This window comes from Octopus sinensis, linkage group LG20 (genome assembly GCF_006345805.1).
Source record: "Octopus sinensis linkage group LG20, ASM634580v1, whole genome shotgun sequence".
Classification (NCBI taxonomy): Eukaryota; Metazoa; Mollusca; class Cephalopoda; order Octopoda; family Octopodidae; genus Octopus; species Octopus sinensis.
The window spans coordinates 22,218,257-22,243,058 of NC_043016.1; the positions used below are offsets into that span (position 1 = coordinate 22,218,257).

The window sequence follows — 24,802 nt, forward strand, 5'->3', positions numbered from 1 at the left end:
ATGATGATATTACACTCTATATCATATTTTGTATATATTTTATTGTATGTGTGCATTATTTTATTGTGTGTGTGTGTTATTTTATATTTATACTTCACATGATAGCACCCTTTTGAGAGGGTGAGATGAAACCTATTTCTAGTCCTACTATTTGAATTCATTATAGTTACATTGCATCACATAGCTTGCTGAGAGAATATTTCTTTGCCATGTACTCTGTTTATAATATAAAAATTTTATTTTACTATGTAATTTTATATATGTATTTTTGTTTCTACAACATTTAGGTGGTTAATAATTTTAATTCAACTGTGCCCCAAGTGAAGGCCTTGTATGACTTTGATATTAATGATGAAAATGAAAAAGATTGTCTGAAATTCTCAAAGGTAATGATGCAATTCTTATCCTTTAATTTTATTGACTATTTTACATGTGTTAGTGGCTTACTAGATAAGAATGTTATTATCCTTAGTTTTAAAAATAAAGGTGGATAGTTTCAGTTCAGTCGGGTGTTGTGTGCACATCCATGAATAAGTCACTGGATAAATACAGTATAAGAGTTCAGACATAGAAATATGAATACATTAGATACATAGATATGTCATAATTATCATCATCATCATTATTTAACATCTGCTTTCCATGCTGGCATGGGTGGGACAATTTGACAGGTACTGGCCAGGCAGAAGCCTGCACCAGACTTCTGTGACTGTTTTGGTAAGATTTTTACAGCTGGATGCCCTTCCTAACACCAACCACCCTGCAGAGTGAACTTAGCGCTTTTTACATGGCACAAGCACAAATGAGGTCAGTTTTGCAAGGTTTTTACATCTGGATGCCCTTCCAAACACCAACCACTTTACAGTGTGGACCAGGTGTTTTTAGGTGGCACCAGCACTGACAAAAATCTTTTGAGTGGGGAGGGGGCATTGGAGGAGTGCAAGAGAAGGAGAGAGAGAATGGAAGAAAGCAGGACAGAGATGGTAGCAAAGTGCTGGGCATACTTACAAGGGACAGGGATGGTCAAGTAAAAGCAGAGAGAAATATAGATGGTGGCAAGTGCCAGGGGCATATCCTTGAGGTTTGAAGGTCATAATATAAATGGCAGGATATTGCCAAAGAAGTGTGATTTCAGAGTGCTGAGGGGAAGTGGTGAAAACCTGGATATATATAGAGTGGTCGTGGCGGGGCTACCAGATAGCAACTATACAGAGAAACAGGGCCGTGAGGACAGGATTGGGGAGTGAGAGGTAAGCATAGTGCATGAAGGAGGAAATGTGAGGAAGAGAAGAGATGTAGATTGGTTTGTTAGGGAGGGTTTGTGAAAAGTTTTCTTGTTACGTGTGGGTGGAACACACAGGTTGGGGGCTTACAGATAGCAATAATCAGTGAGACAGGGCCAAGAGGACAGGATTGGGAAGTGGGAGGTAAGCATAGTGCATGAAGTAGAAATGTAAGGAAGAGAAGAGATGTAGTTTGGTTTGTTGTGGTAAGGTGTGTGAAAAGTTTTCTTGTTAAGTGTAGGTGGCACACACAGTGCTTCTAGAACTCAGTTTCGCTGATGTGGACAGGTCTTCTCAAGAACCTCATATCACCAGACATCTCAGTCCATTGTCATTTCCTCCATGAGACCCAACATCCTAACATCTTTATCACTTCATCCAACATCTTTCTGGGTCTCCCTCTTCCACAGGTACCATCCACTTTCAGTGATCGGCACTCCTTTATGCAGCTGACCTCATTCATACACATCACATGTCCAAACCAATGTAGTCTTCTCTCTTGCATGCTACACCTGATTTCTCTTATTCCCAACTTTTCTCTCTATACATTTGCACTTTCTCATACATGCACACTGATGTTGCATGTCCAATGGAGCATACTACCTTCATTTCTCTCCAGTCTACGCATGTCTTTTGCATTCAGAGCCCATGTCTCACTACCATGGAGTATAGCCATCGGCACACAGGCATCATTCAGTCTACTTTTCACTCTGAGAGAGAGTCCTTTTGTTACTAACAGAGGTAATAGCTTTCTGAACTTCCTCCACCCTATTCTTATTATAGAAACAATACTTTCAGAGCATCCTCTAGCACTGCTAATCTGGTCACCTAGGTAACAGAAACTATCTACAACCTCAAGAGAGCCTCCTGGGTATTTGAGAGAATCTAAGTCCCATGGGACTTAGTGCTTATTGTTCCTGCACACCTTTCACATACAAAAATTATTTTATCTGTTAATCTACCTGTAATTCCACTGCACGTCTTATGTGTCCATAGTTTTCAGTGGGTGCAGCAAATGGAATTTCTTCCAACTCCTTTCCTACATATTGAGCAGAGCCATTTACCTGACGGAAAGAGAATTTTATCTTCTCTCTTACAAACAACAACTTTGGTATTTGCTAGGTTAACTTTAAGGCCCTTTGATTCCAGGTTTTGTTTCCATACCTGGCATTTCTTCTCATTCTGCTAAATAATATGTGTGCCTATACATATATATGCTCACACATATACACATACATGCAAACATACATGCACATGCATATACGTGCAATAGATTTTAAATATTCTCTGTCTATCTTGCACTATATCATCATCATCATCGTTTAGTGCCCGTTTTCCATGCTGGTATTGGTTGGATGGTTTGACTGGGGACTGGCAAGCCAGGAGGTTGCACCAGGCTCCAAGGGTGTAGTGGGTGCTTTTTACATGCCACCAGCACAGGGAGCCAATGTATATACTTATTATATAATATTGCAAATATCATTCAAAATAGTGTAAATCCATCCATCTCAGCCTACCATTCGTATGAGGGTCATGGGGATAGAGTCCTTGGGCTTCTCCTCCATAGGGTCCTATCCGAAGCAATTGTTGTTACACATTCTTGCTAGATTCCCAAATGGGACCAACTGAGATTATGGATATTATCCCACCATCTCAAATTTAGTCTACGCCTAGGTCTCCTACCATCTAACTCATCTTGAAGAATCTATTTTGTGATTCTTTCCTGTGATGTTCTAATCATAGATCTGCAGTACCAGAGCTGTGACCTCTCAACACAGAGAAGTAGTGGCTCAATCTGGAGAGACTTCCTGATCTCTAAGCTATGCACCTTGTTAGGTAACTTTACTCCAGGCATGTTCCAGGGGAATCTCATTTCAGTTGCTGGTACTCACAATCATACTTTTTCTGATATTACCCAACATTAATGACCATAGGTGAGGATAGACACAGAAACCAAATAGAAGATAGTAAATTTGGCTTTTTTTTTTCACTAACCTCTCCTCTTCTGAAGATCAGATACTGGAAGTGGTACATTACTGTATCACTACCTGTAAGTCTAGCATCTGGTTATACCTCCTACTTCCCATCAATCATGTAGTGAAAGTGGTACACTCTTTCCCACACGACAAAATGGTATGGCCAGCAACTATAAAGTCTGACAGTCAGTCGTTGTAGCAGGTCAATAGTTGTAGAGTCATTGTATGAGTTCTAAGAGTCAATTATGTGATATATACTAGTTTGAGTTACTGTCAAGAGAGATACTTCAAAGTCGTTGTTTTGTGGAGCGATCAGTGATAGCACAATAGATGAGTCAAAGATGACAAGACATGGAATACCGCCACAACATAATAGTGGCAACAAGAATATTGCAGTTCTGATAACAGCAAACAAGCAGGTGAGGACCCACATTATAACAGTGGCAATAAGACTATAAACAATTCACATAGACAACATCGAAAAAAATTTTTTCTACAAGAAAATAAACAATTCATGTGGACATCATCGAAAAAATTTTCATGTCAAGAAATTAAAAGCTCTACAGATGAGTAACAAACATTTTTGTTGCATATATTTTACAAAAAATCCGTAAAATTGTGGAAAACTTGTTGGAGGGTTTAGTTGGGTTGCAAAAATATCAACAACAACGACAAATGTTACAGCAATATATGCTACAACTAATAAAATTGGTAACAAGACCAGAAAATACGTTTTTGCCCGATCATGTAGCAAATTCAATAAATGAATTTAAATATGACCCAGAAGAAGGAATCACTTTCGAAGTATATTATTGAAGATTTGAACAAACTTTCCGAAAAGGATGCCAAGACCAGACAGATGAAATGAAAACGGGTCTAATTCTGAGGAAACTGGTGACGATAAAGTCTGAGAAACACTGTAACTTTATATTGCCTAAAAAAGTTTCTGACACAAATTTCATGGAAACAATTGACATTTCATGTAGGATGTTTAGTGATAAAACATTGTTGTCCATCACATATTGGAAGTGTTTGAACACTGAAAAAAGCAATGATGAAGACTTTACCACATATGCAGGTAGAGTGAAGAGAGAGTGCAAGAGATTTAAACTGGATAGACTAACTCCTGACTCATTCAAGTTCCTGATTTTTGCTCAGGGTCTTACTGCTAAAAAGGACACAGAAGTCAGAACAAAAATACTCGCAAAGCTGGAAATGAACCAGGATATAACTCTCCAGAAACTGTCAGAAGAGTGTGATATGATGTTAAAAGTAAGGCATGACACAGAAGAAATCCAACACAGAGATTGTTTACAGATAAAACCAGTGAGGAAGAGTCAGAAGACGGATAAAGTCTTTCACAAAAAACACGATATACAACAGGAAGTAAACCCATATGGTATGCGGTGGTAGTCACTTGAGAAAAGAGTGTCTGTTCAAAAAAGCAGTGGTTTTTGTTGTGGGAACACAGGATGCATTAAATTGCAATGCAAAACTAAGATGATGAAAAATTGGCCAAACAAGAAAAAATAAATAGTTTATCATTAGAGAAAAAAGTTTGTACAACGAACAGAAAATTCATGAAGGTGAGAATCAAAACCATTAGTGTCAAAATGCAATAAGACACAGGTAGTGACATCATTATCATAAATGAAGAAACGTGGCGACTAGATTTTTTGGAAGCATTAGGCTATTGCACTAAAACAAAAGAAAGGATCATGGTAAAAGAAAAGGCAACACCTGTTTTTAGGCCCAAACAGAACATGCCGTTTGCGGCATTGGACCAGGTCAATAAAGAGCAAGAAAGACAATACAGTCTAGCTATAATTGAAGAAGTCAACCATTCAGACTGGGCAACTCCAGCGGTTTATATAAATAAATAAAATAATATATAAAGAGAAAAAAAATAAGAGTGTGTGTGTGTGTACTTTTCAACTGGATTAAATGACTGTTTACTCGAACATAGCTATCCATTACCAATCCCTGAAGTACTCTCAAAACTAAATGGAGGTAAAATTTTCTTGAAGTTAGACCTCTCGAATGTCTATCTACAGATACAGACAGAAGAAGATTGCACACACCTTTTAACATATAACACACTGTGGATTGTAGAAATTCAAGCTGCTTCCTTTTGGAGTAAAAATGGCACCTGCCATATTCCAACAAGTGATGGATGCAATATTAAATGATTGTGACTTCACTATCGTGTATCTTGATGATATTTTAATGTGACACATTCCATATACCAACACCATTACAGGTGGTTGAACCCACACGTACAAGTGGAAGAAACAGGAAGAACACAGAGTTGCTATAAATAGATACCAAAAAGAAAAAATATTAAGTTGAAAAAAAAAACCTAAAAAGGGAGGAAGGATGAATAAAGTAAAATAAGATTATTTGCTTCCCAAAGAAAAAATACTAAAAAGGAGATGTAATGAAAATGGTACATTCCTTCCCACGTAACAAAGTGGTATGAACCAGCCACTATAAAGTCAGTCAGTCATTGTAGTAGGTCAGTAGTAGCAGAGTCATTGTGTGAGGTCTCAGTTGGAGCCAGTGCTAGTTTCGTGATATATACAAGTTCAAGTTATCATCAGGGTAGACATTTCAAACTTGTCTTGCAGAGCTATCAGCTATAGCACAATATACGAGTCAAAGATAAGATGTGGAATACCGCCACATCATAATAGTGGCGACAAGAATATTATAGTGCTGGCAACAACACACAAGTGGGTGAGGATCCACATTATAACAACTCATAAGCATGGTTCCAAGAAACTTGAACTTCTCCATTGTCTCATTGATGTTCCCTTAACATGTAGAGTCCACTGAAGCACTCAGCAGTGAACCCATTCAGTGCATGCTGGAGATCACCTTTTGATTATCCTAGTAGCACCATGGCATCTGTGAATATCAGCCAAACAATCCTACACCCACTGATGATTGTAATTCTACTTCCTCAACTGGTACACACATCAATCCAGTTCATAAAAATTATGAAATGGAGAGATAACAATACACCACTGCTGAAATCCAACACCCACCAAGAAGATTCTCCTGTATTTAGAACTCTATCCCTTATCCTCCTTTTTAAAAATTAGGATTATCACTCTGGATTGCCATTGCTTTGGTGTCTAGCCAGAGAATTCTATCTCTATTTAAGGCTTTTAACATCTCAGACTAAATTTCATCCTCTCCAGCAGCTTTTCCACATTTGAGTGCTTTAATAGCCTCTTTGACTTCAGTTTCTGTTTAAGATTAGTCTTCACTTTATTTATCTATATATTTGTGTGTGTGTGTGTATAGACAGAGAGAGAGAGAAAAAAAGAAAGAGTCAACAAATGAGATCCAGAGATGCTCAATATAGAAAACACCTAGTAGTGCTGAAATAATTTGAACTTACACTCTAAAATCTTTACCAAGGACTTAGTCTGCTGAGTAAAGAGTGGCTATAAGATGGATCCAGGTGAGCAGATATGGCTCGATATATAAAATATACATGCAGGTATGCATTTAAATAGAGAGAAAACAAAGACTGAAAATATTCATGTATAAATATAGAGATATATATTAACAGAGCAAACTTATACAGAGTTCAAAGACACAAAAAATTAAGCTACGACACATTAGTCATCTGTTTCTGGAGGCTTAGAATTATGTTATAATGTTGACAGTGACCACGTTCCTTTCAAGAGTTGGGCCTCACAGAGCCAATGACCAAGACCTTTGGCATTATATCATGCTTGACAAGAAGACTTATTAAAGCAAAATTACAGTTGTGGTAGATACCGCTGTCACACAAATGGCACCCATGCAGGTGGCACATAAAAGCACCCATTACACTCTTGTGATGGTTGGCAATAGGAAAGGTATCCAGCTGTAGAAAACCATGCCAAATCAGACTGGAGTCTGGTGCAACCTTCCAGCTTACCAGCACTGGTCAAACCGTCCAACCCATGCCAGCATGGACAACAGGCGTTAAATGATGATGATGATGGTGCAACCAGTAGTGAAAGCATAAAAACATTAGGTAAATCTGGCCTCAATCTTCAGGGTGGAGAGATAGATACCAGACTATACCAGGTTGTATTGTATATACATACATATATACATTAATATATAGATGCATGATTCACACATAAGTACATGTGTGTGTGTGTGTCTTTGCATTGATACCACTTGAGTGGTGATGATGTTTATGTTTCCTGTACACAATATGTCAGCAGTTTCAACATGCAATGACCAGTGGAATAAAAAATATATTACTTGAAAAGCAAGGATTGACAACAGGAGGGGCATCCAGCTGCAGAATACTGCCCTAATAAGTTTCATTCAACTGTGTTGAGTGAAAAAGTTAAGCATTAGAGGGATTAAATGTAGCATGCAGGAGAGGAGACTGTTGGTTTGGGCATGTGATGCATATGAGTCAAGACAGCTGTATACAAAAATGCCTACCACTGAAAGTTGATGGTACCTGTGGAGGAGGGAGACCCAGGAAGACATGGCATGAAATGGTGAGGACTGATCTCAGAATGTTAGAGCTCATGGACGAAATGACAATGGACTGAAATGTTTGGATTATGAGGTTCTAAAGAAGACCCACCACATCAGCAAAACTGAGTGCTAGAAGTGTTGTGTCTCACCCACATGTAACAATAAACTTTTCACGCACCCTACCCAAGAAACCAATCTACATCTCTTCTAAACTGTATCTTACTTTTCCTCACATTTCCACTTCATAATCTATGATTGTCTCCCACTCCCCTTCCCTGCCCTGCTCACTCTATTGCTGCTTTCCTCCCACCCCATCTTTATACCCAGGTTTTTGCCAGTCACTGCAATCCCCACACCCTACTCACACCTTGGCAATACCTGACCATGTATATTATGATCCCCCACACCTTGAGGGCATGCTCTGATAATTACTGCCATTTATCTCCCTCTTCCTTACTCTGCCATCACATCTATTTCTGTCCTCTTTCTTGTACCCCCACTCTCTCTCTCTCTTTCTCTCACTCTCTCCTCTCTCTCTTCTCTCTCTCACCTTGCTTCCTTTCTCTCGTCATATAACCATGTACCTCCTGTTTCTGCCTCCCTATTTCTCTGTCACTCTCTAACCTTTCATCAGCTGACACAAGATCCCTCCTCCAAAGCCCCCTGTCTCAAAATTCCTTGTCTTGCAAGTTACCTGGTGACCCTGCCAGTGCTGGTGCCAAATAAAAGCATCCAATCTACACTGTAAAGTGGTTAGCATTTGGAAGGGCATCCAGTTGTAAAAATCATGCCAAAATTTACCTTGCCCATGCTAATGCCACATAAAAAACACTTAGTCCACTCTGTGGAGTGGTTGGTGTTAGGAAGGGCATCCAACCATAAAAACCCTATCAAAACAAACACAGTAGCCTGGGATAGTCTTCCACTTGGCTGGCTCCTGTCAACCGTCCTATATATGCATACATGGGAGTTAGATGTTAAACAATGATGATGATGATGATGATGTACCAAATCTATTCAAGACTTAGTGTGTGTGTTTGTGTGTTATTTAGTATATGTATTTTATTGTATCCTTGGAATTAACTATATTATTAAGACAATAGGGTGTGATTTGCTTTAGATCATCTTAACAGACCAAGTAACTAGACAGAGACATTCACATCAACTCTGGTATTTGATATATAATTTGTTTAGTACATGACTAGTATACATACTAGGATTGCATAAAGTTTCACAAACAAAATTTTTCTATTAACTTTATTGAAGATAAAGTAAATTTTTGTGAATTTCTTGCTTGTTGATTTTTTGTAGGATGAAGTACTTCAGTTAATTAGGAAAGTTGATGACAACTGGTTGGAAGGAAGAAGAGGAGACAAAATTGGAATTTTCCCACTTCATTTGTTGAGGTAATAACTACAAATAATATTCTCTCTTTCTCTCATGCTACACAGAATACATGGATCTGATAACACTGGTATTGTATGAGTAGCAAATAGAATGTGTTGTACATTATAATATGACACCTTGAACTTTGTTAAAAAAGGAAAAATTGAAGTAAATCCCATAGTGGAATACTGCTCCCACATCTGCAACAGTTCCTCTGCCACTTTTAGATATTGTGAGCCACACCCCAAAGATTAGTCTTTTATTTTTAGGGTCAGAAAATAATCCAGTTGGCAAGTGTCTAAAATGCTCAAGTAAAAACCATATCAGAATACTCCAGCATCTATTGTTACACACAAGCATTCTAAACTATATCCAAAACACTAAGACTACTCTATGGACTCTACACCGCTAAACTAGCAACTTACATAGAACCTTTACATAAGCTGTGCACCAGTCTCTCTCTTCTTCTCATCACTCATATTGTATCTCACAGTTTAGACTCACCACTAACCATTTCATTCAGTCCATCTCCTCCCATACACACACATGCACATACACACACAACCCTGAACTGTATCGATTCTCTCCTTATCTCTTTTTCAGTCCCTTCAGTCATTCAGTTTAGACATCAATGACATCAATGTTGCCCATCTCAAAGGGCTTTTTTCTACTGGCTGAACCATTTAAAATGCTTACTCCTTCACACACATTATGAATAGGCACAGGCTGTGTGGCAAGAAGTTTGCTTCCTGGTTTCAGGTTCAGTTCTACTACATAACACCTTGGAGAAGTATCTCCTACTATAACCCAAGTCGAACAAAGCCATGTCAGTGGATTTGATTGATGAAAACTGAAAGATGCCTGTCATGTATGTCTGTATGTGTGTGTGTGCATTTGTATATGTGTATGTGTTACTGTCTCCATACCTTGTCTTTGTGTGATAGTTGTAAATGAGTATCAGCAAGCAGTGTGCTTTGTTCTGAGTCTTCCATGAAGCTATAATTGGTCATTGGAAAATATTACCTTACTTGGAAACAGGAAGGGCACCTGGCAGGAGAAAATTCAGTGGTGATGATTATGTGTTCATGCATCATCATCATCATCATCATCATCGTTTAGCGTCCGTTTTCCATGCTAGCATGGGTTGGACGGTTCTACTGGGGTCTGTGAAGCCAGAAGGCTTCATCAGGCCCAGTCAAATCTGGCAGTGTTTCTACAGCTGGATGCCCTTCCTAATGCCAACCACTCTGTGTTACCATTTTACATCTACTTTCCACGAGTCAGACACGTCTCACTCATAAATTTCATTTTTGGGATGGTTTCTACACCTGGATGCTCTTCCTAGCACCAGCCACTTCTTACATTCCGTATTCGTACATTTTATCATGGTACCATCACTAGTGGAGTTGCCTTGCACCCACTAAGACTAAAGGATCCTCACTACTCAACAGTGTTTTTGTCCAAAGCAACATAATCACAAATGTGAATTGAAAAAAGAGTGAACCAGAGAGGCTGAAAGAAGCATGTGTACAGTGGGGTGGGGGAAAGTGTAGTTGGAATGAGAGAGTGGTAGAGAAGGGAATAATAGAAGAAAGAGACAGTACTCTATATCATTTTCATCTTGCCTTATTCTTTTTCTTTTGACAGCTAAATGAGGCTGCAAAGCTTCTGGTTTCTTCAAGAACTAGGTAGGTACCCTACTTTTATTGGAAATTTTAAAATGATGTTGCTTTCTTATATATTTCTATTAATTATATAAAAACTGAGGTGACTCCTACTTGTTGTTTTCCCTGTGTCGGTCTTGATCCAGCAGACCTCTATGTAATCAAGGATTCTGCACATTATTTTTAGTATGTCCTTCCTTAATTCTTGTTGTTGCTTAGCTCCTTGGTCTGGGTTCAGCAGACCTATTCATAATCAAGCATGTTCTAACCTTGAACATTCCAGCTTTTGTTCAGTGTATTAAAAAGTACCTTATATTCAATGTTATGTGTCCTTAATTCCTGTTGTTACTTGATCCTGATTTAGTGAACTTGTTATTAAAGTTATTCCAGCATGACCATCCCGTGTTTTTTTTTACATTTTTCAAGTACAATGTATTTATAACTACATCATTTATTGAGTTTTTTCTAGTGACAATAAGGTATGATTTAACTGAGATTTGGTTGCTATTTCTTTCAAGTTGAATGAAAATGTAGAAGCTTTCTCATTTACTTGTATCTTAAGGAATACAATTAATCAGTTCTTTACACTATTAACCTCATCTTTAGTGATGAAAAGTAAAAAGGGCATCAAGTTGCAGAAACCTTGCCAAAGCAGACATTGGAGTCTGACACAGCCCTCTGGCTCATCAATTACTGCCAAACTATCCAATCCTTGCCAGCATGGAAAAAGGGTGTTAAATGATGATGATGAGAAAGAGGATATCCACATTATATTTTGCTTGGTTTGATCTTCAATCATCATCAGGTCTTTTATTCTTGGATATGTACATGGCATCAAACTAATTGAAATTATATTTGTAAACTGAGAGTGAGTAATAATCCATAACTCTATAGATTACTACTCACTCTCAATTTACTAACATATATGAATCTTCTAATTATTTATTTTGTTTAAACCTAGCTCATCTTTTGGTCAAGCAAACCATTCCTGATCATCCCATTTTTTTAAGCATATTATACCCAGGCTACTTTATTTAATATATACTTTCCAAAATGGTATGGTAGGATTTTGAGGGAGATTTGACTGCTGTTTCTTGCATGTCAAGTGTCTATGCAGAAGCTGACTTGTAAATTAATATTAATGACTGACAGAGTAGTTTATTCCATAGAGACTCAAACTTCTGAATTTAAAAAAAAAGTTTATGTAAGGATTAATAGTTGCCCTGTTAAAATGATATCAGAAATTATAAATGCTCTTTCAAACAGAAAAAAGCAACCAACTTACTGACAGAATTGATTTGATTCGTGGGTTTATTATAGTCACTTATACTGAATTGCAATAGTACATTTACCATGTTGGATATAAGAGTATATGATATTTATGTGTGTCATAGTCTATCCTGCTATTCTAAGTAATTAACCAATTTCTTTGTTGTGTCTGGGGAGAGTCACACTGCCTTAACACCTTAATATGTAACACATTCACCAGTTCAGTTTCTACTCATTTATTTTTTATTTTTTATTCCAACATATGAATTCACATAAAGAATCTTGCAAACCAGATACAAAAATGAAGTAACCAATTTTGTTGAATAAGATGGGATGGTCATGGTTAGAACACCTCTGGTCATAGGCCTGCTGAAACTAGGCTAACCTGAAGCTAAGCAATAATAAGGAAGGACATATTGGATAATATGTCCACTGTATCTGAACATAAGATAGATGGGTCATGACTGGAATAGCTTTGATCATAGGTCTTCTAGGTCAAGCTTGACCAGGGTTAAACAGCTGATACTAGAATAATGATGAATATCATAATAAATTAACATTGCAGTTTTTCTCCATCATTTAGAATTTGAAATTGTTTTCTTTTTTTCTTCACTTTTACAACTCAGTCGCTCAGTGTCTACTTCCTCGGAAGGAAATTCAAGTACTGCTGGAAGCAGTAGGACAACATCTACGCCCTCACCTTCTGCTCGTCAAAGTTTACAATTCCAGAAGCTATGGTATCACTACCAGCAACAGCGTGTAGCCCTTCCTCCACCATCGAGTACTTCTGCTGCAGCTGCTGCGACTTCAGCACCACCACTGCCACCAAATTCTTCACTTGCTGCAATGCAGAAGAGGCACTCGTTCACAGCTACATCACATACCCATTCTGCAGGTTCTTCACCTACAATCCAACAGCGAAGATCTCTAGAACTATCTCCAAGCTCTGGAGCCTTGCCGTTAAATTCTCCATTACATGTCACTTTGCCTCCACCTCCAGCCCCAGCAAGCTGTTCTTCCAGTATGAATCCTGCAAAACTTGTGCCCCATTTGGTAAATATGTTTTTTTCTATTAAATCTAATTAAAATCTCTTTCAAATCACACATGAGTCTCTTAAAAATAAGGAAAGACTTATTTAATAATGCAATCCAAATTAGTATATGTATGTATATATATATATATATATATATACTACGACATAAGAATATAAATTTTTGGTTTATTCCCTGCTTCATCTACTTATCAGCCTTGAACACTTGTTCTTCATTCATTATATTCACCCCTTCCATTTCCTTCTCTCACTCTTCCACTCACTTTTGCAACTGCTACTCACCCATGTACCTGGCTCTTCTTCCTCCATCCACTTCTACTCACCTTCTACTTGAAGGTTCCACCTAGACACTTTATCACCATTATTTTATGTTTCTTGACCTATTCAGTATAACAGCTATATTCTCCCTTAATCCTAGCATTTAAACTGGCCATAGCCAACCCAAATATTCTGCCCATTTATGTTCAAACTGACCAGACCCAGCCTCTTACACCTTATCCTACAATGTCACTCTAAAAATAAACAATCACACCATCAAAATTTCAAAGCTACAAGATAAGTCGTGATTAATTCAAAATAATGTGAATTAGTAAGCATTACATTTGACAGAGTAATTTGAATGCTTTAAAATTGCGAGTGTGTGAGCCAGAAAGAGATTTTCTGTCTATTCACGTTACTTTTCTCAATGTTTCAATATTCTCAATGTATCTCATTAAACCACAACATATTAACTTTAAACTAGTCATGAGGCTTCAATGTAGTCTTTTCACATGTACAATAATAAAACCAGATCTCCTTCAATTAACTCTTTACTCTTTAAAATAGAGATAACTCAGTCCTGTAATATGACATGCTTAATGGAAGCAACTAAATCTTCATAAACAAATTGCTAAGATGAGGTTAAAAAGTTGGAAAAGGCATCTTATTACTAACAACTTGCCAAAGATAATGCATTGAACTTCTATATGTACAAACCATTCACAAATATTTTGTACCATCTCACATTTTCATCCAATTTCAGGACACTTATGGTAATAAGTCTGGAGAAGAGGGAAAGCCAAGCAGTGCAGAGATCAATGCAGCCAGTCCACCACATTTTGGAAAGAATGTCATGTAAGGAATATATAATTTTACTCTCAATATACCATCTTTATTTTGATATATTTACCTCTTTCTCTTTTCATGCTAATCATCTTACTCTCTTTTCTTCCTAATTACTTCTCTTTCCTTTGCTAATTAGCTCTCTTTCTCTTTCTTTGTGATAATTATATCTCTCTCTCTCTCTCTCTTTCTCTCATTGCTAATTAGCTCCACTCTTATTATTGCCTCTTCTTTTCTTTTTCTTGCTAATTATTGCTCTCTCTCTGTCAAGACTTGCCTCTATTCTCCCCACCTCCATAAAACCTACATAGGTAACATAGTCATTAACAAAGCAATTAAATCTTCAAAAGTTACTAAAAGTGCTGGCCATCACATTTTCTGGCTCTCTGCATTCTATAAGCTCAAGTACAACCCACAAAGGAGTTCTTGATCTTGTCTATGGAGTGATGTAGCATTACTACACATACACTCTGTCTCTTTTATACACAATGTGCTCACACACACACATATACACACATCTAAATTGCATTGCATAGGTTAATCTTCTGCTTCAACTGAACTTCCTGAAATTATATAACAACATCCTGTATCAATATATAGTAATATTAGATATCATATTCATCAATTTTAACAATAGAAAGAGAGTAATAGGTACTGATAACACTTTATCCACTTATCATTTGCCGGGTGACCATGTTAATTATTCATAATTTGGTTTAGGAGGTTATTTCTTGTTGAAAACGTTACACCTGTCTTGAGTTATTTGTAAAATAATCTATACTTCATGAAATCTCTCTCCAATTACACCCAATTGTTTTTTAAAAAACTATGTCACATTGTACAATGTCATCCTTAAGAAATAAAATGGGTTAGTAACTGCTTTTGATCATAGGTGTGCTCTGTGTGATGAAAATTAAAAGAGTAAGAAAAAATTTATAAAACTACTGTCAATTTTATTCTGTGTTGGTTAGTAAGACATGGTCTCCTTTTTATATGTAAACTGAGACGTATGTGTGTGTGTGTGTGTGTGTAGCTGTTGCACCATCCAAATGTTGCATCAGTAGCCCAGTATGAGTTTTACATGAGGCTTTGTAGATCAGCAACTTAATCAGGTCTAAAGTATTTTGCAGTCCTAAAGAGAAAGCTTAGTATTTGGAATCCAGTTTTAGGTGTATTTGTTTGTCACCAGGAAAGCTCATTGTGAGACTTAAGGCTTAAGTTGTACTAATGAGTGTGCAGTACATGATTAGTTCTCTGAGATATATGTATGTATGTATGCAGGTAGGCAGGCAGGTAGATACCATTAAAGGTAGAGATAGAAATGGTAGAGTGAAGAGACAGTATAGATACATATGAGCTAATGGTTGTAATGTTTCTTTGTAAACTAGTGGCTTTCTTTTCAATACTGAGTAGTTACAGCAACACCACCCTTTAGCCTTTATCCCATTATGGGTGTTATTTGAGCTTTGTAGAAGGCTGGTAACTGATTATAGCTGCAGTGTTTTCTGGACTGAAGAAGCAGGCTTGTTTTTGGTATGCACTTTTGCTATGTTAATTGTGTTAGATCTCCAGCAACTTGCAGTGTTTTGATAGTATGTTGTTCATAAGAGATGATAAAGTACAGAACTGTGTGTTACATGTACCTGTATTAAATTCTTCTCTTATCTCCTTGTCTCTTTCAGATATTCGGCTCTTTACAATTACAAGCCGCAGAAAGATGATGAAGTTGAGTTACATAAAGGTGATCAGTACACTGTTACCGAAAAATGCCAAGATGGCTGGTATAAAGGTTGTTGTTTGAAAACTGGAATCAGTGGAGTTTTCCCAGGGAACTATGTTCAAATTTCCAGGTAAAGAGTATCTGATTGTTATTGTTATTTAGGTCCAAGTCAAACTCAATCAAGCACTCCTGTAATCAAAAACATTTCAGCCAATTATTCAGATATCATGTATCTAATTGTCTTTGTAAGGCAATACAGTGTGATTTGAAGAAGATTTGACTTATATTTCTAACAAACAAGTTCCTTTGCTGACTCTTACTTTTAGAGTGTGTAGTAGACCTAGTATGTATGTTATCTCATATATCTCATGCATGCTACAACTATAGACTATATTATTCAATATGCTTCCTTACGTAAAGGAGCCAGATATGATTTGAGGGAGATTTGGCTGATGTTTTCCGCATGTCTTGTAGCAAAGAACCTTGTTTGGTTATTATTGTAAATAGATGTAAAGATGTGGAAAACAAGAAAACCAAGCTAAATACATATATTTTTCAGTTTAGTTAGTTCCATTGATGATTTTTGCCTTTTGCACCTGCCACTCATTAACCCTAGGCCCCTAATATCAACAGAACTCCTTTGCTGTTGCTATTGTTATTCATACTGTGGATTGGTAGAATCAGTTGAGTATCAGACATGCCTTTGCAATATCTAGCTACCACAAAATTCAAACTCTGCTTGGGTGTTTGCTGTTCATCCTTCCAGCATCCATGCAGTAATTCTGATTTCAAATTTTGCCATGGTCAGCTTTACTTTTATGTCTCTAGCTTCAAACCAATCTTCCTTAGTCAGTGCCACCTTCCATCAGCTTCTGTATTACTACTCACTTCTCTCACAAAGTGCCCTTATATCTTTTTTCCATTCCATTTTCTTTCATCTTACTATTTTATTCTTTGTACTCATCTGTCTCCACTCAAATAACTGACCTGACTATACTAGATATTCTCACCTGAACCAGCAATGGTTCTCTTGATATACCCCCACCCACAAATTATTTTCTTGAGCATATACAACTTTCGCAGCTGATTATTATTATAATTATAAGGGAAGTTGGCAGAACTATTAATGTGCTGGACTATATGCTTTATGCTTAGCAGCATTTTGTCCGTCTGTATGTCCCAAGTTCAAATTCTGCTGAGGTTACCTTTGATTTCATCCTTTTAAGATCAATTAAAAATAAATACGAGTTGAGCACTGGAGTTGATGTAATCAACTAACACTTCCCCCAAAATTTTAGGTCCCTTGTATCTATAATAGAAAGGATTATTATTATCATCATCATCATTATAATTATTCATACATAGCAGTTGATTATCAGTTGTTAGAGACAGATAAATTGCTTTGGGTTATTCACTCCTTCCTCCTCCCCTCTCTCTCTTCAAATCCCTTATTATTTTAGGTTAGTGGATCAACAGTATTGTTAGGTCATCAGGCAAAATGCCTTGTCCTGAGTTTATATCTTACCCTCGTGAACTTTGCTTTTCATCCTTTCAAGGTCAATAAAATAAAATACCAGTCAAGTACTGGGGTTAGCAGAATCAACAAAACTTATCTTTTCAAAGTTGTTGGCCTAAATAAGAAACCCTTTTCTCTTATTATTATTGTTGTGGTTGTTATTATTATTATTGCTATTATTATTATTATTATCATCGTCTCTTTTGTAGATCTGCAAATTATTTTGGTGCAGCCCACTCTAGAACGAAGGATATGCCTTCTTCACCTTCATTGTCATCAGATATAAGTGATTCCCCTAGCTCAATGTTCTTCAGCTCACCACCACCTCCATGCAGTGGCAATGCTGACACACCACCACCAGCACCTCCACCAGCTACCGTTTTCCAACCACACCTCCGCTCCAGTGGCTCACTCTCTACAAGTTGTACTTCTTCGGGGACAAGCAGTGGTACAGGACCACACCGTTCAGCTGTAACTAGCACTGCAGTGCTGCCAACACGATCACGTGCACTGCATTCAACATCATCATCAGCACCCTCCACTTCCTCATCTATACTGGCTGCTGCTTACAGCAGCAGTAACAACAACAATAACAATAATAACAATAATATTAATAATAATAATAGCACTGTTACTACTACCACCACCACAACTACCACAGGTACTGCCACTAGCAGCAGAATTGGTGCACCATCATCTTCATCCATAGTTATACCTTCAATGCAGATTGCAACAAACTCAACTCCCGAAAGCAGTTCTGCAAAAGTTCACCATTCACCCGCTGCAGCTGGTACACCAGCAAGTGCAAAGAATTCAGGTGCAAGTGTAGTCGCTGCCACACACCATGCTCAAAATGTTAATCCTCCTCGAAGGATTGTGGATTTCGCCTTCTCGCCGATGCAACATTCCATGTCAGCTACTGCTAATACCACAACCCCACCTAATGTTGTAGCTGGACTTACACCTAGTTCGTCATCGACACATCACAGCTCAAAAGAAAAGGTAAGACTTTAAATCTGATGATAATTTTGACTTCCGATTTGTCTATAAAAAAAGCACCATATTTGAATATTTTTAGTGCCAATGAGTGAACCACGTACATAGATATATGTGTCATCACCATTCTAACATCCACTTTGCTTTGCTTGCATGAATCAGACAGAGTTTATTGAGGTAGATTTTCTACAGCTGGATACTCTTCCTGTTACCAGTCCTCACCTTCCCCAAAACCAGACACGTTTTCACAGAATATTGAAAATGAATTACATTTATTTACAGCATACACAGTATCAAGACTAGGAGATACACACAAACACATACACAATAGACTTCTTTCATTTTCCATCTTCCAAATCCACTTACAAGGTTTTGTTGGCCCAACTTAACATCTTAGCATGGATTAATTGGATTACTACAGTTTAAGTTTGCACATAGTTGAAGGTGCTGTTCATTTAGATAGATTAGCGGACCACATCTCATTAGTGGGTTTCATTTTTGGCTTTGTTTGTACATTTGGCTACTCATAAGGCCAACCATCTTACAGAGTGTGCTGAAAATATTTTTCAAGTTACCATCACTTGGAAGTTGTCATGTCCTTGATAAGACTGAAGAGTCCTCTCAACTTTACACTTTACATAGGATACTGGGTGTAGTTTTTCATGACACAAATACTACAAAGATATGCACACCATGGTACACCCAAGGGGACCTCTTGATTCCATATCTGCTCGCTCACCACTCTCTTTACTGAGTGAGAATTATAAAGGATAAAATAAAAGCAGGACTGACAGTGATAAGCTGATTAACAGGTTGAGTAATAAGAGTACTCTGCATTTTGAGAGATGTATCATAACCAAGGTAATGTGTGCAAGAGTAATAACAGCAGCAACATGAGCCAAGGGATAGAGTGATGACAGAATTAGTGTGCTGGACCTAATGGGACCAGTGTGGTGTGGTCTTTTAAGAGACCACAAGAGTATAACCCTAATCCTCCCCTCCTGTATTGGTGAGGTTGGTAAAATATCAAGTATAACTTGTTGGATTATTTTTAACATCAAGCAAGTCTTTGTGTGCGTGTGTGTGTAAGAAAAAGAGCATATACTAACAGAAAAAGAATGCTATTAAAATAAAATTATCTTTTACATACCAAGTGAGAGAGTGTGATAAAAATGAGAAAAGTAAAAAATGAAAGGGAGACACAAATAGAGAGAGATTTTTCTGTTGCAGTCACAGATTTTGAAATTTCAAAATTAAGTGAAAATTTTCAAAACAGGATTTGTGCTTAATAGCTGTCATAAAATGGAGGTAAACATTAGAAGACGAAATTTTAAACAAAATGAAAGCAATGCATGTGAGTTGATACATATACACAGAGAAAGAGAGATAGATTGGTGGTAACAGACTGATAGTGGGAGAGTTGTTGATTTAAAAGTTTGGAGCACAGATTTAAAAAATTAAATTTGTTTTTCTTGCGGACACACTGTTTCAAAGCCTTTCAGGGATAAACACACATATACAACCCATATACCCTCACACATATATTATGTGTATATATGATTACTGCAAGAGACGGAAAATGAAATATGCGAGAATGCTTATTAATCACTACAATTGTTTCAACCCATCTAGCATCGATCCCTCACAGGTGAGATACTAAACAACTGGTTTAGGTGCATCCAGTGGTGTAGATATGTCTCTTCAGGTGATTACAAGATGTATCTTGTTAAAATAATGACTGTTCTGTAAGACATCTTCCTGGTTTCATCATCATCATCATTTAACACCCTTTGTCCATGCTGGCATGGGTTGGACGATTTGACTGGGCTGGCAAGCTGGAAGTGCATCAGGCTCCAGTTTGATTTGGCTTGGTTTTCTACGGCTGGATCCCCTTCCTAATGCCAACCACTCAGAGTGTAATGGGTGCTTTTATGTGCCACCAGCATGGGTGCCATTTGCATTGACACTGGAGTGTGTTTATGCACCGATTTGTGTAACATCAGTATCTGTCACAACAGTGATTTTACTTGGCTTGATGAGTCTTCTTCGCAAGTATGACATAATGCCAAAGGTCTTGGTCATTGCCTCTGTGAAGCCCAAAACTTGAAAGGAACTCAACCACTTTACCTCCATGAGGCCCAACACTCAAAAGGAACTCAGCCACTTTGCCTCTGTGAGGCCTTACACTCGAAATGAACTCAGCCACTTTGCTTCCCAGCAAATTAAAGGATACAGCTTCGTTTTTATATAAGATGAATAATAAATAACAGATGCAAAAAGTAACAAATATACAATACAGTGGAAGAAGTATTAAAAAAATATACATTCTTTTATTCTTTGACTTGTTTCATTTATTTGACTGTGGACATGCTGGAGCACCACCTTAAAGGGCTTTAGTCGAAGAAATCAACCCTAGAACTTATTCTTTGTAAGCCTAGTACTTATTCTTTGTAAGCTTAGTACTTATTCTGTTGGCTCTTTTGCCAAACTGCTAAGTTACAGTGGCATAAACACACCAACATCAGTTGTCAAGCGATGGCAAGGGGACAAACACACACACATGCACATATATATGACGGGCTTCTTTCAGTTTCCATCTACCAAATCCACTGACAAGGCTTTGGTCAATCCGAGACTATAGTAGAAGACATTTGCCCATGATGCCACGCAGTGGAACTGAACCCAGAACTATGTGGTTGGGAAGCAAGTTTCTTACCACACAGACTGAAACCTGGTGCAGCTTCCCAGTTTGCCAAGTGTTAAGAAGGGTATCCAGCCATTGAAGTCAATCCGAATCAAACTAGAACCCGATGCAGCTTCCCAGTGTTCCAGCTCTGGTCAAACTGTCCAACCCATGCCGACATATGTTTTCCATGCTGATATTGGTTGGATGGTTTGACCAGAGGCTGGCAAGCTGCATCAGGTTCCAGTCTGATTTGGCTGGGTGCTTTTAATGTACCACTGGCACGAGTTTCCTTACATGGCAGTGGCACAAGTGCTTTTTACATTCCACTGGCGCAGGACTCATACAGGCTAATCCTCTTCACCAAAGGATGCAGCCTTAACACTTCAGCTGCGGAGTAAGGGTCTTTCTGATTACAGCAAGGTGCCAGATATCTCAATCCTTTGTCGTCTCATCCAAAATGTTTGGTGTTCTGAACTTTGTCCTGTGTCTTCCTGGGTCTCCTTCTTTTGCGAGTTCCATCCAACTTCAGAGATTCTTTATGGAGCTCTTAACATCCATCTGCATCATGTAGCCAAACCAGTGCTTCTAATTCCTCTTTTATGCCTAACTTCTCTCTCAATACACTATCACTCTGTCTCACATGTACACTTACAGTACACATCCAGCAGAGCACACTAGTCTCATTCCTCTCTAGCTTTCACATGTCTGCTGCATGATATATATATATATACCGGCGGTAAGTAACAATAAATGTGAAACAAGGTGGAAAAAAGAGTACTCAAATACCAGTGGTAGAGTAATATGCTTATTTAAAGCAGCAGAAAATTCACAAAAATCTGTTACTCTGAGTTTCTCGTTGCCGTTCATCAGACAGTTTTTGCTGTGTCTGATGAACGCCAACGAGAAACTCAGAGTAACAGATTTTTTGTTGAATTTTCTGCTGCTTTAAATAAAGTATATATATAAAGAAGAAAAAGAAAATGGAGATTGAGAAGTTAATAATTGTTTAACAACAAATCAATCATCATCCCTTACAGCTGTTTCAATTAATACTCAGTGAATCTAATTAAAATTAAATTCATATGACCTGAGCATAATATCTTCAGAGGGAAAAAAATATACCCTTGGATGTTTTATGTGTATTTATGGATTTGTAAGGGTAATTGTGATGATATATGTTGGGTGTCAGCAGTTACCAATTGCAACAGGTGTTGATGTTGCAGATGTGCAAGATGAAAGAAAAACAGTGGACGAAGTTAATGTTGACTCCAAATTTATTTACCATTACTTTAATATATGTCATACCTCAACAGGCAGGTGTATAATATATTTCGTAAAGCATGCGAGGTAAAGAAAGTTAATTTCAGTCTGTATATGTGTGTACACAATCTTATAGTAGTAAATAGAGAGAGATATGGTAATGTTGCAGCGTGGAAGGTGTTTATAAGTCATTTAAGAAACACACAAAACCGTTAGATTCACTTCAACATTTAAATTTAATTTGTCAAAATATTTTCGTCGCTTTGAGACCGTGACCTGTTCAATGACAAAGCTTTGTGCTATAAACACCTTCCATGCTGCAATTGTTTTCGTTCCAGCACACGATCTCAGATCAAGTCACTCGATATAATAATGCCGCAGAGAAAAGAAATTGAGCTAATGAAAACGAGAGAGTGTGGGATAAGACGGTTAATTTCATAGTTGTCACTCTGTGACGTTGCTTCAGTCGAGACAGCATTTTGTTTGAGCCATTCAGCCTCCGCTCTATCGATTGCTCTCAATAACTAACTTTTGCTTGGGAATCTCTCGTTATATATATCGCGTGAGACCAAAACAACTGGATATTTTGGAGTCTTATTGTTCTGTCAATTTAACTCTTTACCGCATACAAAAGGTTAGTAGGGGCCAAGTGGCAAAGACATAAATCAGGCTAGCGAACCTATCTGTTGAAATCATCATCATCATCATCGTTTAACGTCCGTTCTCCATGCTAGCATGGGTTGGACAGTTCGACTGGGGATCTGGGAAGCCAGAAGGCTGTACCAGGCTCCGGTCTTATCTGGCAATGTTTCTACAGCTGGATGCCCTTGCTAACGCCAACCACTCCGTGAGTGTAGTGGGTGCTTTTTACGTGCCACCTGCACAGGGACCAGACGAGGCTGGCATCGGCCACGGTCGGATTGGTGCATTTTACGTGCCACCTGCACGGTTGAAATGTTAAAGGAAATTGGCAGATTCAGGTTCGAATCTACTCTATGCCTAAATGAAGTCTCTACAGATTCATTATAGCAGACTGAATGATACTGTTTATGATTTGTACTTTGATATGTTCGAGCATGGGGTTTGCAGGTTGATTGGAGATAAGAAAGAGTAGGTAAATCGAATTAAAGTAATAAATGAATAAATTAAATAAAGATGGTTGCAGAATTTTAAAACCCTCACCAAAACATAACAATACATATCGTAAACATTATCATTCAGACCACTATAATGAATCCATAAACACATATAAAACATCCAAGGGTATATTTTTTTGCCCCCTGAAGATACTATGCTCAAGTCATGAATTTAATATATTTATTAGATTCACTGAGTATTAATTGAAACAGATGTAAGGGATGATGATTGATTTGTTGTTAATAATAAACAATTATTAACTTCCCAGCCTCCATTTTCTTTTTCTCTTTTTATATGAATATAAACTATATGTTTATATATAGATACCTATTATTTTAAGGAAATTAATTGCCCCAAAATATTAAGTATTCGACCAGTATTTCCTTGGATGAAACCATCCCTTCATGAGATTAATACAACCTCTAATCAAATTTGAGATATATGGATCAAAACAGTTTGATTCAAAGTTTTTGATATTCTTGAGTTTCAGGGGTGATGCTAATTGTCAGCCATTTTGAATTTTAAATTCTAAATGCCTGAAGACTAGCATCACGCTTGAAACTCAAGAGTATCAATGAGTATTATATATATTTGAAAGAATTAGTAGAGATGGCTTTTTAAGGAGATAATTTTTATTTTAATCTTAATAACAACTTTGTTTACAGTGAGTTACACTGATATGAGCTTCAAATTTCAAAGTAGCCGTTTTCGAACTGAAAAATATGTTTTACTGGTTGCTTAAACAGCAAAAGATTTCCTTATAAGTATACATACAAAAAAATATATACAAAAAAAGGAGAAGAAAAAATAATAAATAATAAATAAAGGATAAAAATAAAATGAAAATAAATTTTATATATATATATATAAAGAATACAAAAGCATGTGTGAAGAAGAGAAAGAAAAGGTTTGTTTGAAAACTGCTACTTGAAGCTTGAAATTGATATCAAAGTAACTCACTGTAAACAACATTAAGATTTATGTGGCACCAGCACTAGTGAGGTCACCTTCCACAATTAGCGATCAACACTTCTTTATACAGTTGTCCTCATCCATCCGCGACTATACCAGCACAGTCTTTTTTGCTTGTCCTCTACATTCACAGACCAGTTTCACTGCCATGTAGCATTGCTGTTTGTACAGCAGTATCATTCATTCTCAGAGAGAAGCTTTTTGCTACCAACAGGGGTAAAAGTTCTCAACTTCCTCCACCCAACCCATATTGCAACAGCTACACTTATTGAGCCCCCTCCTCCACT

General features: G+C 37.4%; 1 protein-coding gene across 1 annotated transcript in view; it reads left to right on the forward strand.

Moving 5' to 3' along the window:
• Window positions 1-24,802, forward strand: part of LOC115222493 (E3 ubiquitin-protein ligase SH3RF3-like) — a 48,141-nt gene that overhangs the window by 15,294 nt on the left and 8,045 nt on the right. The window contains 8 exon segments of the mRNA XM_029792722.2: window positions 288-386; window positions 9,068-9,162; window positions 9,746-9,761; window positions 10,790-10,830; window positions 12,702-13,128; window positions 14,149-14,240; window positions 15,911-16,078; window positions 17,674-18,466. Coding sequence (XP_029648582.1) covers window positions 288-386; window positions 9,068-9,162; window positions 9,746-9,761; window positions 10,790-10,830; window positions 12,702-13,128; window positions 14,149-14,240; window positions 15,911-16,078; window positions 17,674-18,466 — 1,731 coding nt within the window.